Source organism: Penicillium digitatum, chromosome 4 (assembly GCF_016767815.1).
Source record: "Penicillium digitatum chromosome 4, complete sequence".
Taxonomy (NCBI): domain Eukaryota; kingdom Fungi; phylum Ascomycota; class Eurotiomycetes; order Eurotiales; family Aspergillaceae; genus Penicillium; species Penicillium digitatum.
This window is the reverse complement of record NC_089387.1, coordinates 1,840,103-1,864,139: the sequence shown is the minus strand read 5'-3', so window position 1 is coordinate 1,864,139 and position 24,037 is coordinate 1,840,103. Positions and strand designations below refer to the sequence as shown.

Genomic DNA, 24,037 nt, shown 5'->3' with positions numbered 1-24,037 from the left:
AAATACATTGGCGGTCTTTGCTAACGAGAAATCATGTACACTAATTAAGTAAATTGTTGTTGTCTTTTGGAACTTGAAGTGTGTTGCACAATCTTGCATAATTACACTTATGTATGGGGATAGAGACTCAGTTGCTGTGCAAGATATGAGGGGAAATCGGAATCTAAGACTGGGACCTGGAGAAATTGACACAGAAGCTACTTATGAGGTCATTCTTGCTGGTTCCAAGGGTGGAATACAGCATGGTAACCTGAAGTTAGGAACAGGGATCCTCAATAGCCAATCAGGGAATATCTATCTCGACCGGGAGATCTTCGGGCATAAACTGAGTTCATTCATAATCGAGGGCACATATCTCTACGAGCTCTAGAAAGCTGATGAATCGGGTTTCTTTAGTGATTATCACTTCTTAGTCTATGTGAGGTGCACAATGACATCATTCCTCCAACTAGAGACACATCACAGAGCATGGACTGGAGATCTCATGTCGAACTTTCTTAGAACCAATGAAGCCTAACAATAAAGAAAACAGTGCGCTCTAACTATTGAAGCTCAATGAATAAATGAACTTCGAATCACAGATTTTTTTTTGAAAGCTACACGGGAAGATTTGTAGTGATATAAACCACCGGGGAACTAAGGATCCATGTCTGAGAAATGTTAGCATGTTGAGATGTTCCAGATTATCAATCCAGGCAAAAAAGGGACAAATCTCGAAGAGGGAATGGATGAAGACAGTCAAGTTGTTCACTTCACTCTGTGGCAACGATATACGTACTTTCTGAACGCGATATGGACTTCCGCTTTCCCAAGGAGAGGTACGGACGCAGATTATTTGCGATCATCTAACCCGGGTCTCATCTATGCTATAACAAGGTCAACCCCGTTTCATCATGTATTCAATCGTAAATTGGAAATATAGCCAGGTTCCGATGTCGAACCTCGCACCAGATGCCTACCTTTTCGAAATTCGTTGATGGTCACGCCACACCAAAAATTGCGCAGCCAGAGACCGGGTCCCAGGCGGTGGGATAGTTGTGCATCATCATGGATGATAGCCTAGGGAGAATTTTTCTATGGCATGCAATGCAAGAAAAAGCTGTTCGTTGGTCTTGTCTCACACTTGGCCATTGTCTTCTGGGTCATGACCCCATTATGGTGGCGTTGCAAATGAACGACTTTTCGGCAATTAAGTATCATATGAATGTACAAAATAAATACGTCGACGACTTTCACCCTGTAATTACGCGAAATAGTACATAGAACATCACCTGCCTAAGATAAAGTCTATGTGAAGTGCTAGGGAAGTAGGAAGTTCCCAACGGTATTTAAAGAACTGTTCATTAGCCATATAGATATCTGCGTGTATGCAAATATTTTGACCATGGATCCTATTCAGGTTTTGGAATAGCTGCATTCTTTACTTATCTGTAAAAGGCCACACCGCTTCCCACTGGCTTCTCTCTTCACTAGTGATGGAGTGAGAATTCAAGAATTCATCCCGGCATTTTTTTAGCTGCACCTCAAAGTGTTCGTAGCTACTGTGATTCACCCAAAAATCCCACCCTCGGTATGCACCAACTTGACCGAGGAATTCTTCCATTAGCTCAACACCACTAGCCCACTTTGCCTCGTCCTTTCTCTGCTGTTCCTCATGCTCCTCGGTAAAGAAATTGGACAGGGAATGGATGATCCAACACGAGTCGCCCACTCTTCCTGAAGTTTTATGAGCATGCCTTGAACAACAGGTTTCCCGTCACTGAAGAGAGAGCCCGAAAGGCCTGCGATTTGGCCAGCAAGCGAGTTTTTGAAGGTTAGAGCAGCTGCAATCTCAGGGCAGTCCTGGATCATCTGAATGTCATAGAGCTTGTATAGAGACTGAGCAGCACGGAGCTTCTTCGCTTTGAGCTGCTCTTCTGGGCTGAGCTCATCGAAATTGTTGGGCAGACTGATTGACTGCAGTCCCTCAGGGATGGGTCCCTCGAATTCTATCAGAGCTGGATGGCGAGCTTGAAGAAATAGAGGTGACAAATTCACGGCCTGCCAATCGATGATGGAAAGAATCTCTGTTGGCTGGTCGGGGTTCACAAAGATGTTGTCCCCATGTAGATCGGGGTGCCACAGAACAGGCTTAGATATTTCTTTGTCTTTCGGCGACAGAGACTTGACAACCTTGATGAAATTTTGCAGTGTTTCTTGTTTTCGTTGAGCAGTAGGCTGGTATTGACCAGGCCCATAAAATAGTCCTTGCGGACGTGGAAATTCTGAGAAAGTCCGCAGACAAGCAAGTTCAAGATTGGCACGAGCAAAATGATTATCCTCAACAGATGCCCATATTTTAAGAAATCAATTAGAACGGTTGGTTAACGATCCGAGGAAGACACTTGCAGGGTCCTCGGTGTACATCAACGGCATTTCTGCCATCATCGAAGAACGTTCGATTTGTGGTCGGACCAACCACAAATGCCGCTCCAACGGTGTTCTTTTTAGGCCCAAGCTCAATCATCTGGTTTGGGTGGGGATTGCACAGGTTATCTGCATAATATATGCTCCCATACACGGGAAATCGAGTGGATACAAGTGTTTTCTCAAATCCAACAAGTTGCCGAACAATCTGAAGTTTATCAGGACCAGGTATATCATCCCACAGCTTGCTAAGTTCAACTCCACGGCTTCGTTCCATAATGATATACTCGGCTCCAATCTCTTCAGTAGAGGGGCTCCAGGCATACACCGTTGGAGTCGGAACATTTAGTACACTCCGCACCTAGAAATTTGGGTCAGATAAGATAGCACGTAGCAACACGAGACTAAGAAATTCTCACATAATCCATGGTGGCCACCTCACTGGCTGTGGTAAAGTATTGGGATCCAGCATTAGGATTCGGGAGCTTTGCAATCACTTCCTTGCCATCTTCCGTCTTGAGTAGTAAAACCTTGCAAAAATTCCCCTCGGGGAGCTTCTGCACTTCGACGAAAGATTTTGAACCTGTCGCGTGGGTTGCGATCTGGACGAGCTCTGCCAGATTGAACTTAACATAGCGACGGGATAACTGTTCCTTCTCATTCCAAAGCCATCGTCCAGATGTGTAGTGATAAATGCTATCCTCATCACAGTCTGAGATCAATATTCCTTGGCTTAGGGTAGGATTGATATGCGACCGGGTGGGAATAGGTGTCGAGGATGTGTGTGTCTGGCGTGAGGTGAATTGCCGAAACCAGTTCATATTGACGGTATTCTGGAGTGGAACAGAAGAGCAGGCAGCTTGTCCGACTCCAAGTGTAATTAAATGAGACCTATATCGAAAGACCCTGCAAGCACTGCGTGCATACATTTTGTCAAGGAAGCGAAGTTCACACGAAGTCGCATTCAGATAGCACCAGCCTCCCGTCACATGACCGCTACCGTAGCCGCCTGTGGTCCCTAATGGATATTAGGGCCTCTTATATATGCTGCTGCAATGACAAACAGATGTTCTGTTTGTCCTTATGATCTTTTGGCCTAGCGGTTAAATGGTCTTATGTAACCCATCAGGAGTAGTGGCCTGATTTGTCTTCGGGATTACACGCCCAGGTGGGTCAGTCACCATTGTCCATCTCCAATGCTTTCGAAGTTCTAAGGTTGGCATGCTTGAAGTTCAATCCATTAATCTTGTGAGATCTAATCAAATTTGTTTGTTGGTGATCTCTCCACTCTATCCAACCCCTAAATATTCCTTCCATGCCGGCCAGTGCATAATGAGCACACCTAGGCCTCGCCAAAACCCGCCCACTGCCCAAACCCGTGGGTGGGTTGTCATCCGGGAAACCCAACCCAAGACCCCAAGGGGTACCCGCGATTACCCAAAAAAGCAAAAAAAGCTGACTGATCATTTTACACTAAGTTATGCAGTAATTTTCGATTATCTAATTGTTTCGATGGCGTAACTGATAGCTTCTAGCTGAGAATATTTGGAAAGGAACATGAAGAATACGACTTTGGGAGGACACTGAGAGGGTCCAAATCACTGATTTTAAATTATCGAACTAAAGATAATATTTTGGAGCTCACTCGAAAGATTCTCATTTGATGAATTTACTTAAAATGATCAATGTGGCCTGTAATCCCTTCAGATGTGTAAAGCACGGCGATGGGGGCAGTGATCTACATGTAGAGAATATATATTTCCAGATCGATGGCGCTCATTGTTTCATTGTAACATCCACCCAAAAGCGTGACAGAAATAAATGACCAAAATTACATCAGATGACTAATCATGTTTATCTACGATTTATGCATGTTTTGGGGTATTTTGGGCAACCCGCGGGTACCCGCCAAGAACCCATGGGCGGGTTCATCATGGCCAAAACCCGCGTTTGGATCTAACTTAGCTTGATTATGGCATTCTATCTAAATACTTACTAGTTTTTCTTCCTTTTTTTTCACTTTTCTTTCTGTTTAAAGATGGGCCTTTATGTAGCTTAATGGCTGTATATCCTTATTTAAATCCTCCTGATTGCCCTTACTCCTTCCCCCCGGGCAACCATCATCATACGTCAGTCGCATGTGGTGGCTAGCTAATTGTAGGTGTTCACTATTACACGTACTTGTGAATGATTTCCAACATCCCTGGTCTTCACTTCAAATGTTCTCTTTGACTGCTATGTATTCAAGGCAGAAGGTTCTGTTAATCAGGATTCTAGTCTTGTTGGCTATGCCATTTGGCCTCCGTTTCCTTTTCCTCGCTAAACAATAGGTCCTGCTCATCATGATAGTGGCCAAAAACAGTTTCATGTATGTATGTAAATCACCACCACTTGGGTGACAATGGTAAGTATGTCTACTGAAGCTCTAGGAAATCGCAAATCAGTCTTGATGGAGTGCCCAAGGCCAAAGTACATGTGATAGGAGCCATGGAAGAAAGTTGGATGGTTGACCTAAAGAACGAGATAGTTGAGAAGCTGCTTAGGTGAGGCTAAGTGCAACACTGCCTGGTGGGCTAGCGAAGTTAAGGATCTGATGGATTTTAAATGCTTCACACGTTTTTCAAAAACTAACTATTTTCCATGTTCCTAGATAGATCACTTGTGGGGCCGATCAATTATTATCAACCATTTTTGTAAGCAGATGCCATGTCCTCTGGTATAAATTGGACACACTATTGGCAGATATATTGCGTTTGCAACGAATTGACCCCTCTCGGTGTTACGCAGCAAAAGAATGGTGTACCTATCGTTTTTCCAGCACGAATCTTGCCTTAAGGCGGCCAAACGCGCCAACCATGGCCTATTTTGAGGCTAGAACTCTCAGTGTGTGGATTGCATGGCGAAGTACTTCTTTCGCGAGCCACCAACTCCACTGTGTCCTAATGTCAAGGCCGGTACGGCTCGCTTTGATACCGCCACCGATACCGCTGCTACAACGGTCACCTTAAAGATCCCCAAGTTCCAGGAAGTTGTAGACCAAACCCAGCAATGCCTCAAGGCACAGTACCCAGCTACGAGCCACTCATGCTAATTTGGATCCATTGGTAGGGAAAATCCCTTTACATAGTCCAGAACAGGAGATGGATCGGTTCCGACGGATGGAGAGAAGGTGGGAAGAAGAGAGGAGAGTTAATAGTGATGTAGTACTAGAAGAAACTTGGTATGATTTTTGAAACCAGTGTCTTGCGAAAGCGGCGAAGGCGAGAGAAAGGGAAAACTGTTGAGCACACAAGTTAATTCTTCATAATCAGCATTATTTGGAATCTTTTCAACGCTAATAACTAATTGATTTCATGCATACGCCAAGCTCCTACGTAATCGAGATTAGCCGCGTCGATGCAATTTAACGCCTCTATCACATATTCTGCCATACAAACTCGAGCATCCTATATCGAAGGATGGCATTTCAACTCAAACTGCTTCCAATGCTGCTCCCAGTACATAGTCACCTTCCCACCATGTACAAACAAACCATGGAATCAAGAATAATCCGGCGTTTAACGCCGTCATCGCTCGCTTAATATCTTCTTCCTGTTTCCTTCACTACAATTTTATATAGGTCAGTGAGGAGTAGACGTATCTACAGGGGTTGAAATGACGATATTAATATAGCTTCATTTATAGATATGAAGAAATCAGACAGTTTTATAAAACCAATTCTACACTTTCTGAAAGATTCGTTAAATCAAAAATTTCACATGCTACTTGGTTTACTATTTTATAGTATGTGATTCAACAAAAACTTATTATTTAATATTTCAATTACATGTGTTGGAAGTCAGACTTCCCCGCTTGCTCCCAGTACTTTCGTCTAGACAGTGCCTGTAGATAGTTTCTCTCTGTCTCCACGCATGACAGAGATTTCAAGTGACATCTACAACTTCATAGTAGATCATCTACATACCCTCTCTCAATATAATACTGGGATATTCTTTAACAGTCTAGCATCCGTCTATTATACTTTAATTGAGCGGCTCGTTTAACTCAAATTTGAAACCTAATGTATCCTATTCAGGTACGGCTATACAGTTTGTATAAATTTCTGGTGTTCATTTACCTCGCAGCCAGGTTCGATCAAAATGATATCAAAAGCCCGAATCGGCCCCAAATCTAGGCCCACCGATTTTTGCAATTTGTACGGTAGGTTTGGGGCGCCATCGCGCCAACCCATACGTTTTATTTGCCGCCTATTTTACCACCTTGCTCTTATCGGCCTGGTTCCTCGGCTTCTCCCATGTCCCTTTTAAAGGGCTTCTTCGTACAGTCAAGATACTAGCGCTAATTGATCTAGAACTATTAAAGACAAGATTCAGTCTCTCTTTCATGCTAATACTACTATTAAAAATCTCTAAATCTTTTAACAAAAAATCAAGGTATGAAAATTGTCAAATGCCAAGTCTTGATATAGCTAAGACTTAGGTAAACTATTTATTTCATAGAATAGATCTAATAGCATTATTTCTATTACAAAACTTCAAACAACCTTTAAGTAGATATAAAAAATCTTTACTAAGGAGATCAAGATTAGTGATATTTATTACAGGATGTAGAAGGACTCCTCTTTTAGGAATAATAAGAAAGACGCAATAAGGAGTAAAAGACAGACTCATTCTATCCCCTTCTATAGATGCGATCTCAATACTAGTAAAATTTGCACTATGGATGTGGACTAATAATTTTAATTGTGTGCCTGGCAAACCCCTGGTAGGCGCGATGGCGTCTAAACCCTGCCGTAAATTTGGGTATGTGGGTTCGAAGGTTGCGGGCGGCCCCGCACAACTGGCCCGACCCGACCCGATATTGCCTTGAATCTAGAATCTCACTATTCATTTCTTGAAACTATCGGGGCGTGCTATTGGATCCTACCTATATCATGCCTCAGCATATCATTGGACGAATAGTAGCCCAGCAGAAACCATATAACGCCACGGCCATCAGTGCTGGGTCTGGTCTGCTAAAGCTTGTCTTGACGCTTCCCTCTCGCGTCGTGTTCACCTCTATACCGACAATCCATTAATTCCCCTGAATTCTCATTTATTGGTCAGGTCGCTAACCCCTGCTAGTATGTTATAGATTTGAGCCAGGCTCATTACAGTTAACTCCATACTCCGAACGAAGGTTTGTGCGCAGGCACACAACATGAGGCAAGACATGGATTTAACTGGTCGTTGTGGAACTCATGTTATCAAATGAAAAATCCTTTACCAAGTGTTTCACTGTCGGAACATTGTTAAAAGGACTCCCGTGCCCTGTCCGTCTGACTTCCTTTGAGAACTATCCCCCATTTCCATTTTGTATAGGGGTTCTTGGAGCTTTTTGCGCATTATGGTCAAATTCAAAATTGTACCAAGATTTTGCCAGTTCTCAAGGATTACTCTTCTAGATATTGACTCCATGTTGATTCTCTCCTCGACTCTGATAGTCACAAAGCCTTGACCTTCAATGACTTCCTTATCTTTGCCCGGTTCTCTGCAAGGCAACCAATTGAACTTGTTTTATAGTTCAAGGCCTCTAATTTCACAAGCAGCATTTCTGGATTATGCTTGGAGAGTTTACCATCTTCTTAATTTTTTTTGAATATAACCATTTTCGTGATTCAATTTTCAAAAATTTGTCTTCTTCCCTTTCCATGGCTTTTTCTCAAGGTCCTTGTAAAATAGTCACTTTGTCTTTTTAAAATACCCCTTGACCTTCCAAATTTTGACACTCAAAGAGTTAAGGTCGATGTTCCCTTTAAAAGTAATATCATGAGCGAACACAAACATATTATGGTGGCAGGAGTCTCCACCTATACCTTGCTTACGGGCCAACCGTTCGCGCATCTACATTTAACCAACGGCGCTTTCATGGTAGATTTGGGTCGTCACGTTTTGCAATTTGATGAAAAGATAATACATAATGAAGAGTATGTCGATGATTGAAGTGGGTATTTATTCGAACTATAGTACAATTTCCCCCTTTCCCCTTTGATGAACTCCATCACGCGTCTAGTCACTCTTCTTCTTCTGCAATTGATGTTTCCACTCAACCGCTGACAAGAATGGTTCGTCGACATGAATGTAGTCCAATATCAGCGCTTTGCGAATCTCGTTGGCGCCAAATGCGTTCAACGCCCATGCCAGCAACCATTCTTGCGACATAATATAGCGACTGACAAAGTAAGAAAGCCAATTTGCCCAGGCATGTATACGGGAAACATAGAACGACTGAGTGCCGTCAGACTGTACAGGAGCTGATCTGAGCTTCTGGTAGTCCGCGAACACTTTGCCCAGAGCGACTAGATCTGGCAGATCGGTCTCGGATCTCTTTTCTAGCATCCCATGAATTCCGTTGCACAAAGCAACCACATCCTGGATACCATTGTTAAGCCCGCGTCCCGCGTTAGGCGTAAATTTGTGACAAGAATCTCCAGCCAAGACAATTCTGCCCCAACTCCAATGCTTCAGGATACCTTCCTCCAGGTTTGCCATTCCATCGGTCAGCCGATTCGCGTACACGTCCTTGACCTTCAATTTGTCGGTTACAGGGAAATCGGCAAATTTAGCTGCATAGGCTTGTCGATCTTCTTCGGTGTAATTCACACGCGACGTCGTTGACTCGGGCAGTCTTTCGTAAAGGAAGATCCATCCTCGCTCCCGACCGAGAATGAACATGGTTGACATGTCCTTGGACTGTGTGTCGGTGGCATATCCGCATTCGCCGACCCGAGGGAAGCTGCACCACAGGCATCTATACAAAGCTGGGAATGGGACAGCTGCATCCCAATCACGCTTGGGATCTTCCTTCAGTGCTAGCTCACGCATATTTCGGCGCGTCTTGCTGTGTACACCGTCCGCTCCAATGACAATAGATCCGTCGTATGTGCTTCCATCGGCGCAAGTCACACGCACTCCGGTCTCATCGGATTCAATAGAATCTAATTTTTTATTCAGAAGATAACGCTCCTTGGCCGCCGCGGGCAAAGTCTCGTACATGGTCTCAACGAGTTGGGCGCGATGGAACGCAAGTGGTGCAGTTCCGTGGCTGATAGGAGGTGAATGCGTAAGTATTTTCACGAATGGATAGGAACTATAGAGCGAATTCCTTATCAAGAAAATCATGGAAGACTTACTTCTTTCTCAGGATTTCAAGGAGTTTGAAAGTGCTCACAAATGGCTGTCCTTCTCGCGTCATCGATTGGGAGTGCTGCAGTTCTCCTCCGATCTTCAACAGTTTTTCCAAAATTCCAAACTGATGCATAATTCTGAGACTCGCCGCAGATAAAACGAGACTGGCACCTAGATCCAGAACTGCAGAGCTCCTGGATTCAAGGACTACAAAGTCAATGCCTGCGTGATGAAGGGCGTGGGCGGCGGTCAGACCGACAGGGCCGCCGCCGACGACAATAACTTTGAATGATTTAGGTGCCATTGAGTTGGCCTGTATTTCAGGGTAAGAGATCAACGGGTATGAAAGGCAAAAATGTGTAGATGAATATACACCACAAGAAACGATGCTTGTAACTCGGACAGGACTTTATAGTTTTCTTCACTTCCTAAATATACTTTTATAGACCCACAGGGCAAACCTTGGAACGGAAGATATCCGGGTTGTTCAGCGGAAGCACCTGTAGTTAGCCTACCTGTATCCCCTAGCGCAACCTCATGCTCCGCTGAGTCATCCATTCGTGCTGCCTTTGATTGAGGCGATGCATCAGAATCGTCATCGTCATGAATATAGGGGCCCGATGATCGGACTTCTTTTTGCAGCTAAGCCTTATGATTGGACCTTAGAAACCGGCCACTTCGGAAGCGGAGATTTCGGGAGGGGTCTCTGTTCCGTCCCAGTGGGACAAATTTTGGGGACTGTCAAGCCCCGTTAATTTGGAAGGACTGTCGGAGAACAAATCCTTCGAAACTAATGAGGGTCTCTATATTAACAAGGGACCTTAGCACTCCCGGCTATGCATACGATTTTTTTGCATTAATTGATCGAATTAGAGGGTTTCAAAACTGAATCCTAGCTCCGAAAAGATTGAAAAAAACCCCCCTGGCAAAATTCTTCACGGTATCAAGGTTAACAAAAAAGTGGGGTCGATTTCGAAGGGGCTGCCAAAGACCCATCCACTTGGGTGCATAAGTGCATAACTTTTTCTGCAACTCTCTATCTACACCGTCTCCTTAGTGTTGGGTAAAAACATGAATTAAACGCGGCAGGAAGAGTTATGCACTAATGCATTAAAGTTGGTGGCATCTTTGGTTTGTACCGAGCACCCCCATTTAGAAACACAACATGTGTACGGAGTAAAGTAAACTCCTTTTGGTGTGGCATTGTAAGTACTAAAACCAATACAATTTGTAAGGGCCAGTCCAACTTATAATAACAGCTAGTTAAATATTGAGCTTATCCCTTCTACGCGTCATTGATCACCTAAATTGCACAAAATTAGATGATCGGTATTTATTCAGAGTACCAAATTCATCAGGAAATATATTTACAGATCTACTGACCGGCTTCAAAGTGAATGGGTCCTGCCATGCACACCGTTGTGCGGGAAGGGTTGGTTCCATCGTTGGGCCAGATGCCAGATGCCATTAGCTATTCTATTTCAGTGACCATTTCTGCCTAGGAAATGCTCTTCTCCGAATGACGGTTGTCAAAAAGACAATCTATGTGGAGAAGAAGTGAGATACGCCGGCCACTACTGCGAGCGTTTACACATTGGACTACAAGATAATTACCAAGTCAATTCATGGAATTGACTTCATTGCAGTGGTATATATATCTATAGGGTCACCCGCTTTGATATCACATTATCGTAATATAATAAATTCTTCAGCTAACGTTCCATTATCCGAGTAAGGGGACTTTAACGAAGAGCCTCGCTCCGAGTCAAAAATCTATACTCCTTCTAGACCGTTCGATAGTCTACGCTAAATGCTATTTTAGTGGGATTGGAAATTTCCACATTTAAAGGGCACAAGAAGAACAAGACTGGTCTTTAGGTCACATGTCACATGTCAGGAGGCTAATTACTTTTGGACTAGAGCTTCTATTACGGAGTAGACTCAATCGTACAACAATTCTACAAGGTTCGCGCGGGTGGCTCTTTTCCCGGTGAATTACTATATTCTTAATTTTAGGTCTAGGATAAATTAAGTAAATCCCATCTTTGGCGGTGTGACGGATAAATAGCCGTACAACTTGGCGAGGAGCAGAATCTCGGAGAATGCCGTAAATGCGGGTGCACTCGGAAGCACAAGTGGGGTTATGAATTGGTAACTTGGTATGACAACCATCAGGGTTGTCGTCTGAGTTGTCACAGCGGTCTTTTTGGTAGAACGTTGGTTAAAAAAGAACGTCCCATCGGTTGATCTAGTTAATACGGCAATGTGCCAGGCCCTTACCCTTTACAGGCGGAAGAACAGGAAGAACAAGTTCGACACCTGAACTTGGGGAACCATTCAAGAAGACGTATTAAGTAGCTACAGTGAAGTCACACACAATAAGCTGTGAAAAGACCCCATGTTGATTTCTCACAAGAGGTACTGGGGAAACATAATATTACACTTCAAATGCTGGTCAATTTTTCGTGAATTGGTGATTTTACCGTCTGCCACGGTAGAAGAACTTGCCCCCTTTTTGAAATTTGTCCCTTGATCAGATTGCCGTATGAAGAGAGAGGGCATCACGCTGTATTGAAACGCGATAGCACTTCCTCAAGGCATATATTCGTCAACCCTCAAAAAGGATCGACCAAAGGCAATTTATTCTTCCTTCGTCATTTTCCAACGGCATTGCACCATTCAACATCCTCCAAGACCTTGGCCTGTTGAAGCGGGTAGTTCATCTTCTTTTCAACAAGATTTTCATTTCTGTACGGAGTGGTATCCCGAAGTTCCTCCCATGCTCCCGAGATCCCCCAGTGTCCCCGAAGTTCTTCCAGTGTCTCCGAAGTTCTTCCAATGCTCCCGAGGTCCTCCCAATGCGCGACTTCATCCTTCAGACTCCATCTGCTCTTGCAATTGCTTACAGAGGAAGTTTTTCACATCCAAGAAGCCACGTGAGAGAAAATTAATTGAGCAACATAGCATTCTGAGTCCACCGACCATCTAATGATAGGGAAAACTTTTCTTTGTCCTAGCATCTTCGACTCTTCTTCAGCTAAAAGAGGTATAATCATATCAAGGCAATTGAGAGAGGTGATCGTTGGGCCTAAAGGGCTTGCAGATCTTAAAATACCCCTCTCCATCATCTGTCAACCACAAAGGAGCCACCAGGGCGCGCCGAGCAGAACAGCTGCGCCGGCCCCGCACAACGCAGTGCACCCATTCCCGATCTACTACATCGACGATAGTGAGACCCTTAAAACTTTAATGATCATATTGGCCAGCTCAAGATCATTGCAAAAAAGATCAATGGGGCAATTGTCGAATTTTGTAGAGATCATCTCCGGAATTGAATAATCCAAAAACTTGAACGATTTATACCGTGGTAAGGCTTCTGTTTGTCTTTATGATTAATCTAGGCCGAGCGCAGGTGGTTGATACGGACAATTTGATCGAATAAAGTGGTTCAGTTTGTATATCGATGTTGCCTGACCTCATTTTCCACCACCTGCAGGGTGCAGTCAGAGTTCAAGGCATGTAAGTACTGTATAAAGGGGATGGAATGAACAGTACAGTAAATGCTTAACAGGGTCGACTCATTACTCTTTTAATTTTAATATTACTTTTTTCCCGCAGCTAGCAATATCTCGTCATATCTCATCACCTGCCCAAAGTTGAATGACATCTGACCAGAACTTTTGATGGAGAGCGGTATCATTTCATTCGCCACTCAGTCCACGATATCTAATAAACGAGAAAAAAACATTATGTTCGATAGGCCAGAGCGTTGTGAGCTAGGCTACTCTGTATGTGATTATAGTAAGCTGATGCTATCTCTTTATTCACAAAGGTCTTTCTATGTAAGTTTCTGCGGAATATAGGATTAATCCGAAGGCACAAGCAGGGAAATGTAACTTGTTTTATTCAAAATCACGAAAGACTAGAGTTCCTCTCTATTCTTGAGGGGCCAACAACCGATTTTAGCATTTAGTGCGAGAAAGAAACCTCGTTGTTCTCTGCCATCCGGATGCCCACCGCTGTAGCCTCGTCCAAATCCTCAACTAGTAGACCGACCATTTCATTATCGAGACTAATTCTAGACTCATATTCACCATCCCTATTCACAAAAAAAATCTGACTACACAGCATCTTAGTGAACACATTCCAGTTGCGCACCTTCATGTCCTCCTGTCCCTCCTTGAAGCGCTCTCCAACGGAATCCTGCGAGATAGTCCAGTCCGCATCTGTAGACTTGGTCACACGCTTGACACTCTCAAACATATCGCTCCGAGTCAATCGGAAGCTCGAAACATACGTAGAACAGTTCTTGAACCGGGAAAGGGTAGGGGACTTGTCGTTCTCATCCTGGGGGAGTTCTTTCAAACTCAGCCATTTTGCAATAGCCCGACCACACTGCGGCCAAGTGCTTGTGTTTATAGGCACATCGCTATCATCAAAGAGAGCGAAAGTGCGTTTGGCGAAATCGAAGCCAAAGTGACCTGGGCCGTCGCCCAGGCTGAGCTCGTACCATAAGTTACAATCGAGGAATAAGTAAGTTTTAGAGATGCTAGAGATCTACGATGAATGTAGATGTAACTGGAAATCTCTTGATGCGTTGAGAGAGAGAGAAACTATCTACATGCTAAGACTGAGACTAAGTACTGGGAGCAAACAGTGGTGGTCACATGACCTTCCAACAGGTTCACTGTGCTCCCGAGAGGATTGCAGGGTTGCATACTCTCGGCGCCTGAGGCCGCTACTCAGCGGCGCTCGGACCAAGCAATTGGTCACAGGAAAAAGGGGTTTCATGTTGGATAAGCGAGGGCTTGGCATGTTATGTAATAACTCTACATTATAACTGGTGTTTAGCACTATCCAATAGAAACCATGCGATCCTTACAGAATCTCATCTGGTAGCATGTCTTGCTAAAGGCCTTACCTCCCACGGTAAGCTGGAAGGGGGAAGCAGCGGTATCTCGATGAGAAACCGCACCCTATAACCAGTCCCTGGCGCCTACAGGCCTCAGGGAGCCGAGCAGCAGAAAATGGGAGTCACACAGAACCCGGCTGCGAAGGAATTTCGATCCAGGGGCCAGGAAGCGGAGTTTGTGCGCCAGCAAGTGGACCTAAAGACACCGTCGCTAGGGCACACAACGGAAACTCTGCCGAGGTCAAGGATCCGTATCCTTAGGGGCGAAGTGGGGGCCCCTAAGAAGTAAAAGCAAGTGGAAGAAAGGAAAGGAGGAAAGACAACAACCTCCTAGAAACCCAAGACTCAACTTGCTGAACCCCCAAACCAACCGCCACGATGGAGAATCAACCCCTTGCAGAAGGACAACCCGCCTCACACGTGGAGGCCGCTCAACAGGCGGCGCCGGGGTTGACACCAAGCGTGGCACCGGAAGCCTTTAGGGGCGCCCCGACAAAACTGAAACTTGGCGGCGCCAAATCCGCGCAGAGCAACACGCGAAGGGCGCGACAATGAGGTTAAATGCCCTCGGGGAGGACCTCAACTTCTTCGACGGCTCCCTCCACCGCCCCGCCTCGGCCGGGAACCCCATCGCTTGCCGCATGTTACTGGACTGCGGAGCAAGCCACACGTTTGTCTCGCTGGAAACCGCAAAACGCTTAGGCGGGAAATGGGATAAACGTAAGTCCTTGCCGGTGTCGCTGCCCAATGGCGACACACTGTATACGCAAGGCACAATGAACTTGGTAATCCGCTTAGGCGGATGGACCGGAATGAAGGTAGTATGGGCGGTCGACGTGGAGGGGTACGACGTGGTGCTTGGCAACGACTTCCTGTGCAAGCACGACCCCCACGTTAGCTTCCCCACGAAGAAGATGTGGCTCACAGACCGGTACGGAGAGCACGAAGTACGAGCAGTGAACGCTCGGACGCTCGGGGGAGAGAACAGAGGAACGCTGAACCTACTGTCTAAAAGGGACATCCGACGAACTATGAAGGAAAAGGACACCGAGTACGCGGTCTTCTACGCCACGAACTGCAAAGACCTCGATCCTTCAACAAGCGACCCACGCTTGGCTGAACTACTCCAGAAGTTCGCTGACGTCTTCCCCGATGACCTACCGAGGGAGCTCCCCCCCGAACGGAGCTTCGTCCACCACATCGACACGGGGAACGCTAACCCAGTGAACGCCAACGCCTACCCCTTGTCGCACGAGAAGCTTGAAGAACTACGGAGACAAGTGAAGGACCTACTGGATAGAGGACTGATTCAGGTATCGTCCAGCCCTTGGGGCTTCCCCGTGGTATTTGTCAAGAAACCGGGAGGAGAATGGAGGATGTGTATCGACTACCGTGGCCTCAACGAGCTCACCGCCAAGAACGGATACCCGCTCCCGAGGATCCAAGACTTGTTGGACATCGTGGGCCAAGCAAAGTACTTGTCAAAGATCGATCTGGCGGCGGGATACTGGCAAGTAAGAATGGCGGACGACGCAGTACCGAAGACAGCCTTCAACACCGTCTGGGGAAAGTATGAATGGAGAGCCATGCCCTTTGGACTCTGCAATGCACCGGCAACCTTCCAGACCCTGATGAATGAGACCCTTCGGCCATACCTTGGCAGGTCGGTGGTTGTATACCTGGACGACATACTGGTATACTCCCAAACACTCGACGAGCACTACACGCACTTGGAAGAAGTGCTCCAGTGCTTGCGGACACAGAAACTCTACGCCAAGCCGAAGAAATGCGTATTTGTCACCAAGGAACTGGAATTTTGCGGCCACATCATCGGGGACGGCAAGGTACAAGCGGTCGCGATGAAGCTGGAGGTGATTAAGGACTGGCCCCGACCCACAAACGTCAACGAAGTGCGCCGCTTCCTAGGACTGGCCACGTACTACCGACGCTTCGTCAAGGACTTCGCAAAGATAGCGGTGGCGTTACACAACTTGACGAAGGAGGCCGACGAAGAGCTACGCAAGCGGAAATTCCGTCCTATCACCTGGACCGAACAGTGCGAGGTGGCCTTTGTGCGTTTGAAGGAAGCGCTTGTTAGCGCCCCTGTTCTTGTCCAGCCCGACCGAACAAAGCCCTTCACAATCGAGACCGACGCGTCCGAATGGGCGATTGGATTCGTGCTTGGCCAAGAAGGCCAGGACGGGAAGATGCACCCAGTCGCTTTTGATGGTCGCAAACTGAGAGGGGCAGAGTTAAACTACCCGGTGCACGAGAAAGAGCTTCTGGCGATCAAGGAAGCACTACGCACCTGGGACAGGTACTTGGAAAACGGAACAAAGACCACCATCATCACCGACCATGAGGGTCTCCAGTACCTAGCGACAACCCGGACCTACAGCAAGCGCCTCGCGCGGTGGATCGACGAGTTCCAGGCATATAACCTCGAACTGAGATATAGGAAGGGAGAAGAAGCGGTCGTACCTGATGCTATTAGCCGACGCCCTGACTTCATCGGAGAAGGACCGGCTAATATGGCTCAGGGAACACCCACTTGGGGAAAGCTGAACCTGATGACTAAGGTAGGCGGGTTTGCCGAAGCAGAGTGGTATGCGGCCACCATTCAGTATCTGTTGGCTGGCAGCCTACCAAGCGACAAGATGCTTCGGAAGGAAGTGATGCGCTGGGCGAGCAAGCTGGCAATACACGAATCCCCCTTGCCAGCGGCCGCCACGCAGGAAGAGAACACAAGGCTGCGCTTCCTACATGGGGACGGGTCATCCGCCCCATACTTGGAACCCCCTTTCAGGAAGGACTTCCTGAAGAGAATGCATGAGGAGTACGGACACCTCGGACACCCAGGTCTCCGCGGGGTGTTACGGACCCGCGCGTGGTGGCCAGGGATACGGCAGGACACGGAAGAGACAGTCCGTCTATGCCCGAACTGCCAGGTGTCGAAGGGGAGAAACGAATGTTTCGAGAGAGAAGCAGCGCAATACTTGGCCAGCACCGGTATCAAGCCTTTCGAACGATGGGGAATCGACCTCATCGGCTTGCTACCCACGACGCCAAGTGGAAACCGCTGGATCATAACGGCGATCGACTACGCTACAGGCTGGCCACTCGCAAAGGCCTTGCCAGATGCCACAGAGGAAGCCATCGCCGAATTCCTCCACGAAGATGTCTTCACGGTATACGGAGCGCCAGCGGAATTCCTAACTGACAATGGCGCCAACCTACTTGCCACCTCAGTGCAATACTTCATCAAGCTGATCAATGCCAAGCACAGGACAACGACGCCGTACCACCCGCGGACGAACGGCAAGGTGGAGAACTTCAACGGTCTGCTCGGACGGATGCTCACCAAATACTGCATGGGGAAACCCACTCGGGTGTGGGACCTATACCTGGCCCAAGCCTTGTTCGCCACAAGGGTCAGGGAACATGCAACGTCCGGCAAAAGCCCATTCTACTTGGTGTACGGCACCCACCCACGCTTGCCAGGAGACACGGAGCTGGTGACATCTATCCGAGGCCCTGCAGAATTGGACAACAAGATCATGGCCGTCAACCACGCACGGGCCGAGGCCAACGAAGCACTCCTACACAAGGCTATCCGAGCCCAGAAAATCCAGGACGAGAAGGTCACCACTTGCTCGCTCCAACCGGGCAAATGGGTATTGGTCCGCAACGAAGCAAAGCAGAAGTTCGAGTCGCAATGGTTCGGACCGTACAAGATCCTAAAAGCACACCCCCTCGGCACGTACGCACTCGCCGAACCTGGGGGGCGAGTACTAAGGAACTTGGTGAATGGCCGCCGACTTGTCGACGCATTTGTTGAGAACCCCAATCAACTATGGACCTCATCAGGTGGCAAGTACCAACTTCGTCGGAAAGGCTTGGACATCCGACACCCACTCGACGGCGGCGAGATAATCGACACGGACTCGGAGACGCCGCCGAGCTACCACGAGCTGGCCACCATTTCCAGGGCGGAATGGGACGCAATGGAGCGTTCAGGGGTACGCTCACGTCTGGTGGGGAGGGAGGAAGTGTTGCGACATGTCGCAACAAAGGCAAGGAAACAGCCATCGGCCACCAAGAAGGGAGAAAACATGGTTCCTGCACCAGAAGCAGAGGAAGCACCAGGCACGGGCTTCACCCCCACGGAACAAGTGGAAGAATCCCAACCAAGGGATTGGAATCCCGCCCACAAAGCGGATGAGAAGACAAAGGAAGCACCAGGCATGGGCTTCGCTCCCACGGAACAAGTGGAAGAATCCCAACCAAGGGATTGGAATCCCGCCCACAAAGCGGATGAGAAGACAAAGGAAGCACCAGGCATGGGCTTCGCTCCCACGGAACAAGTGGAAGAATCCCAACCAAGGGATTGGAATCCCGCCCAAAAAGCGGATGAGAAGACAAAGGAAGCACCAGGCATGGGCTTCGCTCCCACGGAACAAGTGGAAGAATCCCAACCAAGGGATTGGAATCCCGCCCACAAAGCGGATGAAAGGATGAAGGAAGCACCAGGCATGGGCTTCGCTCCCACGGAACAAGTGGAAGAATCCCAACCAAGGGATTGGAATCCCGCCCACAAAGCGGAAGAGAAGACTCAGGAAGAGAACTTCTGCCAACAGCAATGGCTGGACGAGCCTACCCAAGGAAGGGTAGAAGAGATTCATGATATGGATCTAGATGACGTCGGCGAACCTGAAGAGGGTGGCCAAGGAGATCAGCAAATGGAGGACGCTCCACCAGCACATCAAACATCTCCATACCTCTTCCGCAAGCCACGTCGCTACGCAATGAACTCATAATGAGTTGGGATCCGCCGCCGCAACAAGCACGCGGGCGAGCAAAGGCGAGGAAATACCACAATGGGCAATCTACGAAGAGCAATCGATAGAAAACGGTCCTGTATTGAATCTGCTGATAACTAGGTGTCAACGAAGGAAGAGAGACAAGTGACACCACCGAACAAAGAACAAAGGAATCCTAGGCGGAGCAAGCTAATCGTCGGCGACAAAATCAGCCAACAGGAGTCGATCTCGCCGCCAGGTAGAGCCGAGGCGACTTCTTCCCGACGACGGAGGGACTCGAGCCCGCTAAAGTCCTGCTGGACGAGCTGGACGTTCAACTGCAGCTGCGCCAGCTCACGACGAAGTCATCGCACTGTCCTGTGGCTCCGCAAGCACGAACAGTGGAGAAGAAGCACGACTGGCCATGACGACCATCGTGTTACCCTCTGAACCTGCACTGGGACGTCGATAGGGTCAGACGAGGGGACAGCGAGCCGGTTCACAGAGGGAAACAACATGTGCACTACCTCGCGAACTTGGCGTCAGTACTTGGCGCTCTGGAAAAGAAGGCCGGATCACATACCAAGTGAGCAATGGGCCCGGCAAGAAAGTGGAAGACGGAGTGGGAGAAGTGCAGTGGGCACAGAGGGGGAAGGACACCAGAACGGGGGAAGAAATGAGAGGTTGGGGACAAGCCAACTGACCACCTACATTGACCACGCCAATTTCCCCTTCTGGGAGTCTGAATGGCCTCACATACCTGGCTTCCGGGACGGTAAGCCAGATCTGGTGGGGAGGGATGTGCTCCCGAGAGGATTGCAGGGTTGCATACTCTCGGCGCCTGAGGCCGCTACTCAGCGGCGCTCGGACCAAGCAATTGGTCACAGGAAAAAGGGGTTTCATGTTGGATAAGCGAGGGCTTGGCATGTTATGTAATAACTCTACATTATAACTGGTGTTTAGCACTATCCAATAGAAACCATGCGATCCTTACAGAATCTCATCACTTCCAAGCATCCAATAAGCATGCGTGAACCTAAACGCAGCCTCGCTGGAGATCACCCAACTGGCCAATGGACCCAGCGAGTTTCTCCCAATCTCACGACCGGGGCAAGATTGACGTGGGTCGCGGGTTACAGAAGAAAAAACCCCACTGATTCTATGCAATTTCGACATGTCTCATATCTCCACTGGCTATACGAATTCGATATCTTCCACTTGATCCCACCCAACGAGCGCATAAATTATGCCGATCTCGCAGCAGCAGCCAAAGTGCCCGAGCAGCGACTGGAAAGTATCATTCGCATAGCAATGACAAACTCTCTATTCCGCGAGCAACCGTATGGCAAGAGTATAGTTCACTAGACGATATCCGCGCTGCTGGCGCGCAATGGAGATGTCCACGAATATGCGCTGTACTTGTTTTCGCGGACCGCGCGCTGTGCCCAGCAGATGGCCCCAGTGCATCAGAAATGGGGAGCCGACAGCATTCGCACCAAAGAGACGGGTTTCAATCCGTTGTATAACACCAGCTTTCCCTTTTTCGAGTATCTGTCGGCCAACGAAGACTTTAAGTCGGACTTCGTGCGGTATATGCGGAACGTAAGAAGTAGCGAAGGGGTGGGTTTCTAGAATCTAGTGGGTGGATTTCATTCAACAGATTCCAAATGGGGGCCTGGTTGTCAGCACAAGTTCTTGGACTCTTTAAGTCCGAATCGTTCTGGGAAATGCAATCCTTATTGTAGAATTGGGTCGGAGAACAACTGGCACGTCTGTTATTGCGCTAGCTAAGATATATCTGTATCTTCTATCTATCGTGTAAGATCTTTGTAGAGGTGCGAAAAATAAACAAAAACCTTCTCCGTATGGTCTTGCACGACTGTTCTGATGCCGAGGCTATAGCTATTCTTAGACATATAGTGGCGGCCATAGATAGGGCCAGGTCTCGCATATTGATTATAGATACTGTTCTCCTTAAGCTGTGGTCTGTTCCGGCCTCGGGGGAACGTATCATATGTAAATTTAGTTTACTTTGGGCATGTCACTCCGTGATTTTTAAAGGAATCAATCCAGCTCGGAAGCAGCCTTCGTAACGAGGAAGTTGGAATACAGTCCATGGTGGTTTCTTGGCAAGCTGATGTTATTTCGGGTGATGCAGATATGGAAAGGGTTGGCTAGCAGAGTTATACTGACCGATCGGCCTTTTTCGTTGGAATTTCATCTGCTTTGGATGGGCAAATTTCTCAATAATTCGTTTTCATACGAAGAAAGCGATTGAAAGCGGGCAACAAATGTGTAAGTGGTAGTAGTTGTAGCTCCGCATTGTGGCTATATTTTGAGATATTTACTGCGGCTTGAATCAAATATTCTGTCCTGGGGCCAACAACAAAAAAAAAATGATATCGAAATTACCCGCTAACCCGCCAGCTTCGTAGAGGAGATGGATCACGATGTGGATGCTGCATATCTTCGAAATCTTGCATTATAGACATTGCACCGTCCGAGTTAACTAGTCTTTCCCAGGGGTTCAGGCGATCAGGGAAATCGACTTGTTCCAGATCAACAGCCATCACTCTGAATCGTTCGTTGCCCTGATCACAGAGTAGAAAATTATCCAATCTCTGATCTCGATACAAAGCGCCATATTCTGAAAACTGACGAAAGACATCCTCGAGATAAGGTTTCAAAGCTTCTGCAGGAAAGTCGTTCTTACTGCGGGCCAGTTCATAGAGAGTAACACCATCAATCTCGGACAATACAAGTGCAGGGAGTCCATCATAATAACCTTGCCCAAAAAAAGATGGAATCACTTTCCCTTGGAGCTCTTTCAATTTGTCGTAGACTGCTTTCTCATTCCAAAATTCTTTCTCCCAATCATTCTTTTGCCGTTTGACAATGACTGATGTGATAGTCTGGGGAATCGAGTGTCGATATGAGCTCGGATCAAGTGTGAAGCGATAAACAGTACGGCGTTTATCTAAAAGCTGTACGTTGGTTGAATAAATTGGATGATTATCCAAGTAGAATATCCAAGGCGATGAGTTTAATCAAATATTCTCCCTAAGTATAGCACCCATCTTACATACCTTGGATAATTTCCGGTTCTGGGGAAGGGGAGGCATGGTGTGGACTTGTATAGGAGCATTGAGAGTGTTCACGGAGAAAATTGGGGGATGACGCGCCTCATATATTTATCAAACCTCCACGTCATGTGATCAACAGATGTAAGGGGGGTAAAAACAGTAATTTATGGCATCGCGTACCTAGTAAGGATGATCCGCCAGTTAGATCCGAACATCTTCCCGTAACAATACTACTTACTGTTTGGACTAGCCCTACCTGTGGCATCTTCTCGGTGTACTCCGTCCGCACCGCTCCCCCTAGCTTAAACAGCACTACCAAAATAATGTTGAAATCGCCTACATTCACAAATACCCTAGGCCAGCCGATTATTTTTGATTAATTATAAAAAAGAAACAGCGGCGTTCATGATCCCATATACAAGCTTCTCCAGTGATGTATACTCTGTTCTATGCGTCAAGAAAGGAAACAATTCCTTGTGTCATCAGCAACAAAACGGCCCTCATGGTCAAACCATGACCAGTATCCCTTATATTCCGGACTACCATCCCTACTCCTCACGAACCTAAGATCGCACCAATATCCAGAAGGATGGTCAAAAAACCTCTGTCTGGTACGGTGGTCCACCCAGAAAGGCCGACCCAAGAAATCGTGTTGACGTTCAAGCCCACCAAGGGTCAATTGAGTTGATGACCGTATGTTATCCCCTGAAGTTGTGGACGTGGAGTCTCCAGTTGCACTAAGACGAGTGAAACCATTCAAGGCAAGTGCGCGTAGACCTTCTGCCATCGTACACTGGTCACGAATAGCCTGTTCCCGTGGAATGATACAAATATCAACAGGACACAATTGGTCACGAATAGCCTCCATATCCGTAGCACAGAACTTTAATAGTACTAGGCTCACCGAGTCGAAAACAAAAGCTTGTGGGCAGTTATACAAATAAGCATACCTTTTTGAAGTCAATTAAACATGAACAATTTTTAAAAAGTAGATAGGACATACCCTCTAATCTCCTGCATAAGGCGTTTTGTTGTACTTGATGGGGATCTTTCAAATGTCCACTCTCTTCTCCTAATGACTCGGGGTCTTTTGAACTCTCCTATGGTAGCAGCACCTTCAAGGTATGGCTTCCGATGGGCCATCGTCAGTTGGTAGTCAACTATCTTCCTGTCTGAAATATCCGACCCAACAAGTGCTCGTGGCTTGAGTTTCGGTCCTCCACGAACGGAGGTATGCGGTGGATCGTCCGGATGAGTGATAGAGTATGACAGGTCGCCGAAAGAGAGCTCAACTAAGGGACTGATGCTTTGAAAAAAAATCATGTGTCACATCCCCTTCGGTACATTGTTCTAGCGATTGAGAGTTTAACCGATAGGCCGGGGTTTCAAGGCCAACTGAATGAGCCACGCTCCCTTCTTGGGGAAGCAAAAATGCTGTAAGACCCTGCCTTGCTGGTGGCCTTACTCTTAACATTCTGCTATCAAGAGGAGGGAAATCATGTGTCCATTGCCTTATTGATATTGAAGTATCATTGTCAACGGGTAGCTGCGCAGGGCTAGGGAGCCGTATCAGGTCGCGAACAGTAGATTGAGACATGTTGGTTTTGTTGAATCTGGGTATAGTTAGCGAGTTATCATGACTAGTTATCAAAGCTTAGTTCATCTATGCCC

At 47.2% G+C, this 24,037-nt stretch overlaps 6 protein-coding genes across 6 annotated transcripts; 2 read left to right on the top strand and 4 right to left on the bottom strand.

The window, feature by feature from the left end:
• Positions 1-1,602: 1,602 nt before the first annotated feature.
• Positions 1,603-3,227, bottom strand: Pdw03_0622 (Phosphotransferase enzyme family protein; the record flags this gene model as incomplete). The annotated part of the gene is made up of 3 exons (XM_014680393.1): positions 1,603-2,217; positions 2,405-2,767; positions 2,826-3,227. The coding sequence occupies 3 exons, from the start codon at positions 3,225-3,227 to the stop codon at positions 1,603-1,605; spliced, it is 1,380 nt and encodes a 459-aa protein (XP_014535879.1).
• Positions 3,228-8,453: 5,226 nt separating this feature from the next.
• On the bottom strand, positions 8,454-9,876 carry Pdw03_0621 (Aromatic-ring hydroxylase-like; the record flags this gene model as incomplete). Its single annotated transcript, XM_014680392.1, has 2 exons — positions 8,454-9,489; positions 9,578-9,876. 2 exons carry the CDS (start codon positions 9,874-9,876, stop codon positions 8,454-8,456), a joined length of 1,335 nt encoding a protein of 444 aa, XP_014535878.1.
• Positions 9,877-13,541: 3,665 nt separating this feature from the next.
• On the bottom strand, positions 13,542-14,363 carry Pdw03_0620 (NAD(P)-binding domain; the record flags this gene model as incomplete). The annotated part of the gene is made up of 2 exons (XM_066099670.1): positions 13,542-14,070; positions 14,293-14,363. 2 exons carry the CDS (start codon positions 14,361-14,363, stop codon positions 13,542-13,544), a joined length of 600 nt encoding a protein of 199 aa, XP_065957397.1.
• Positions 14,364-14,862: 499 nt separating this feature from the next.
• Positions 14,863-15,604, top strand: Pdw03_0619 (Retrovirus-related Pol polyprotein from transposon; the record flags this gene model as incomplete). The annotated part of the gene is made up of 3 exons (XM_066099669.1): positions 14,863-14,904; positions 14,967-15,431; positions 15,500-15,604. 3 exons carry the CDS (start codon positions 14,863-14,865, stop codon positions 15,602-15,604), a joined length of 612 nt encoding a protein of 203 aa, XP_065957396.1.
• Positions 15,605-17,015: 1,411 nt separating this feature from the next.
• Pdw03_0618 (reverse transcriptase) lies at positions 17,016-19,301 on the top strand (the record flags this gene model as incomplete). The annotated part of the gene is made up of 2 exons (XM_066099668.1): positions 17,016-17,320; positions 17,771-19,301. The coding sequence occupies 2 exons, from the start codon at positions 17,016-17,018 to the stop codon at positions 19,299-19,301; spliced, it is 1,836 nt and encodes a 611-aa protein (XP_065957395.1).
• Positions 19,302-19,420: 119 nt separating this feature from the next.
• Positions 19,421-20,186, bottom strand: Pdw03_0617 (uncharacterized protein; the record flags this gene model as incomplete). The annotated part of the gene is made up of 4 exons (XM_066099667.1): positions 19,421-19,621; positions 19,727-19,806; positions 19,867-19,982; positions 20,044-20,186. 4 exons carry the CDS (start codon positions 20,184-20,186, stop codon positions 19,421-19,423), a joined length of 540 nt encoding a protein of 179 aa, XP_065957394.1.
• Positions 20,187-24,037: the final 3,851 nt, after the last annotated feature.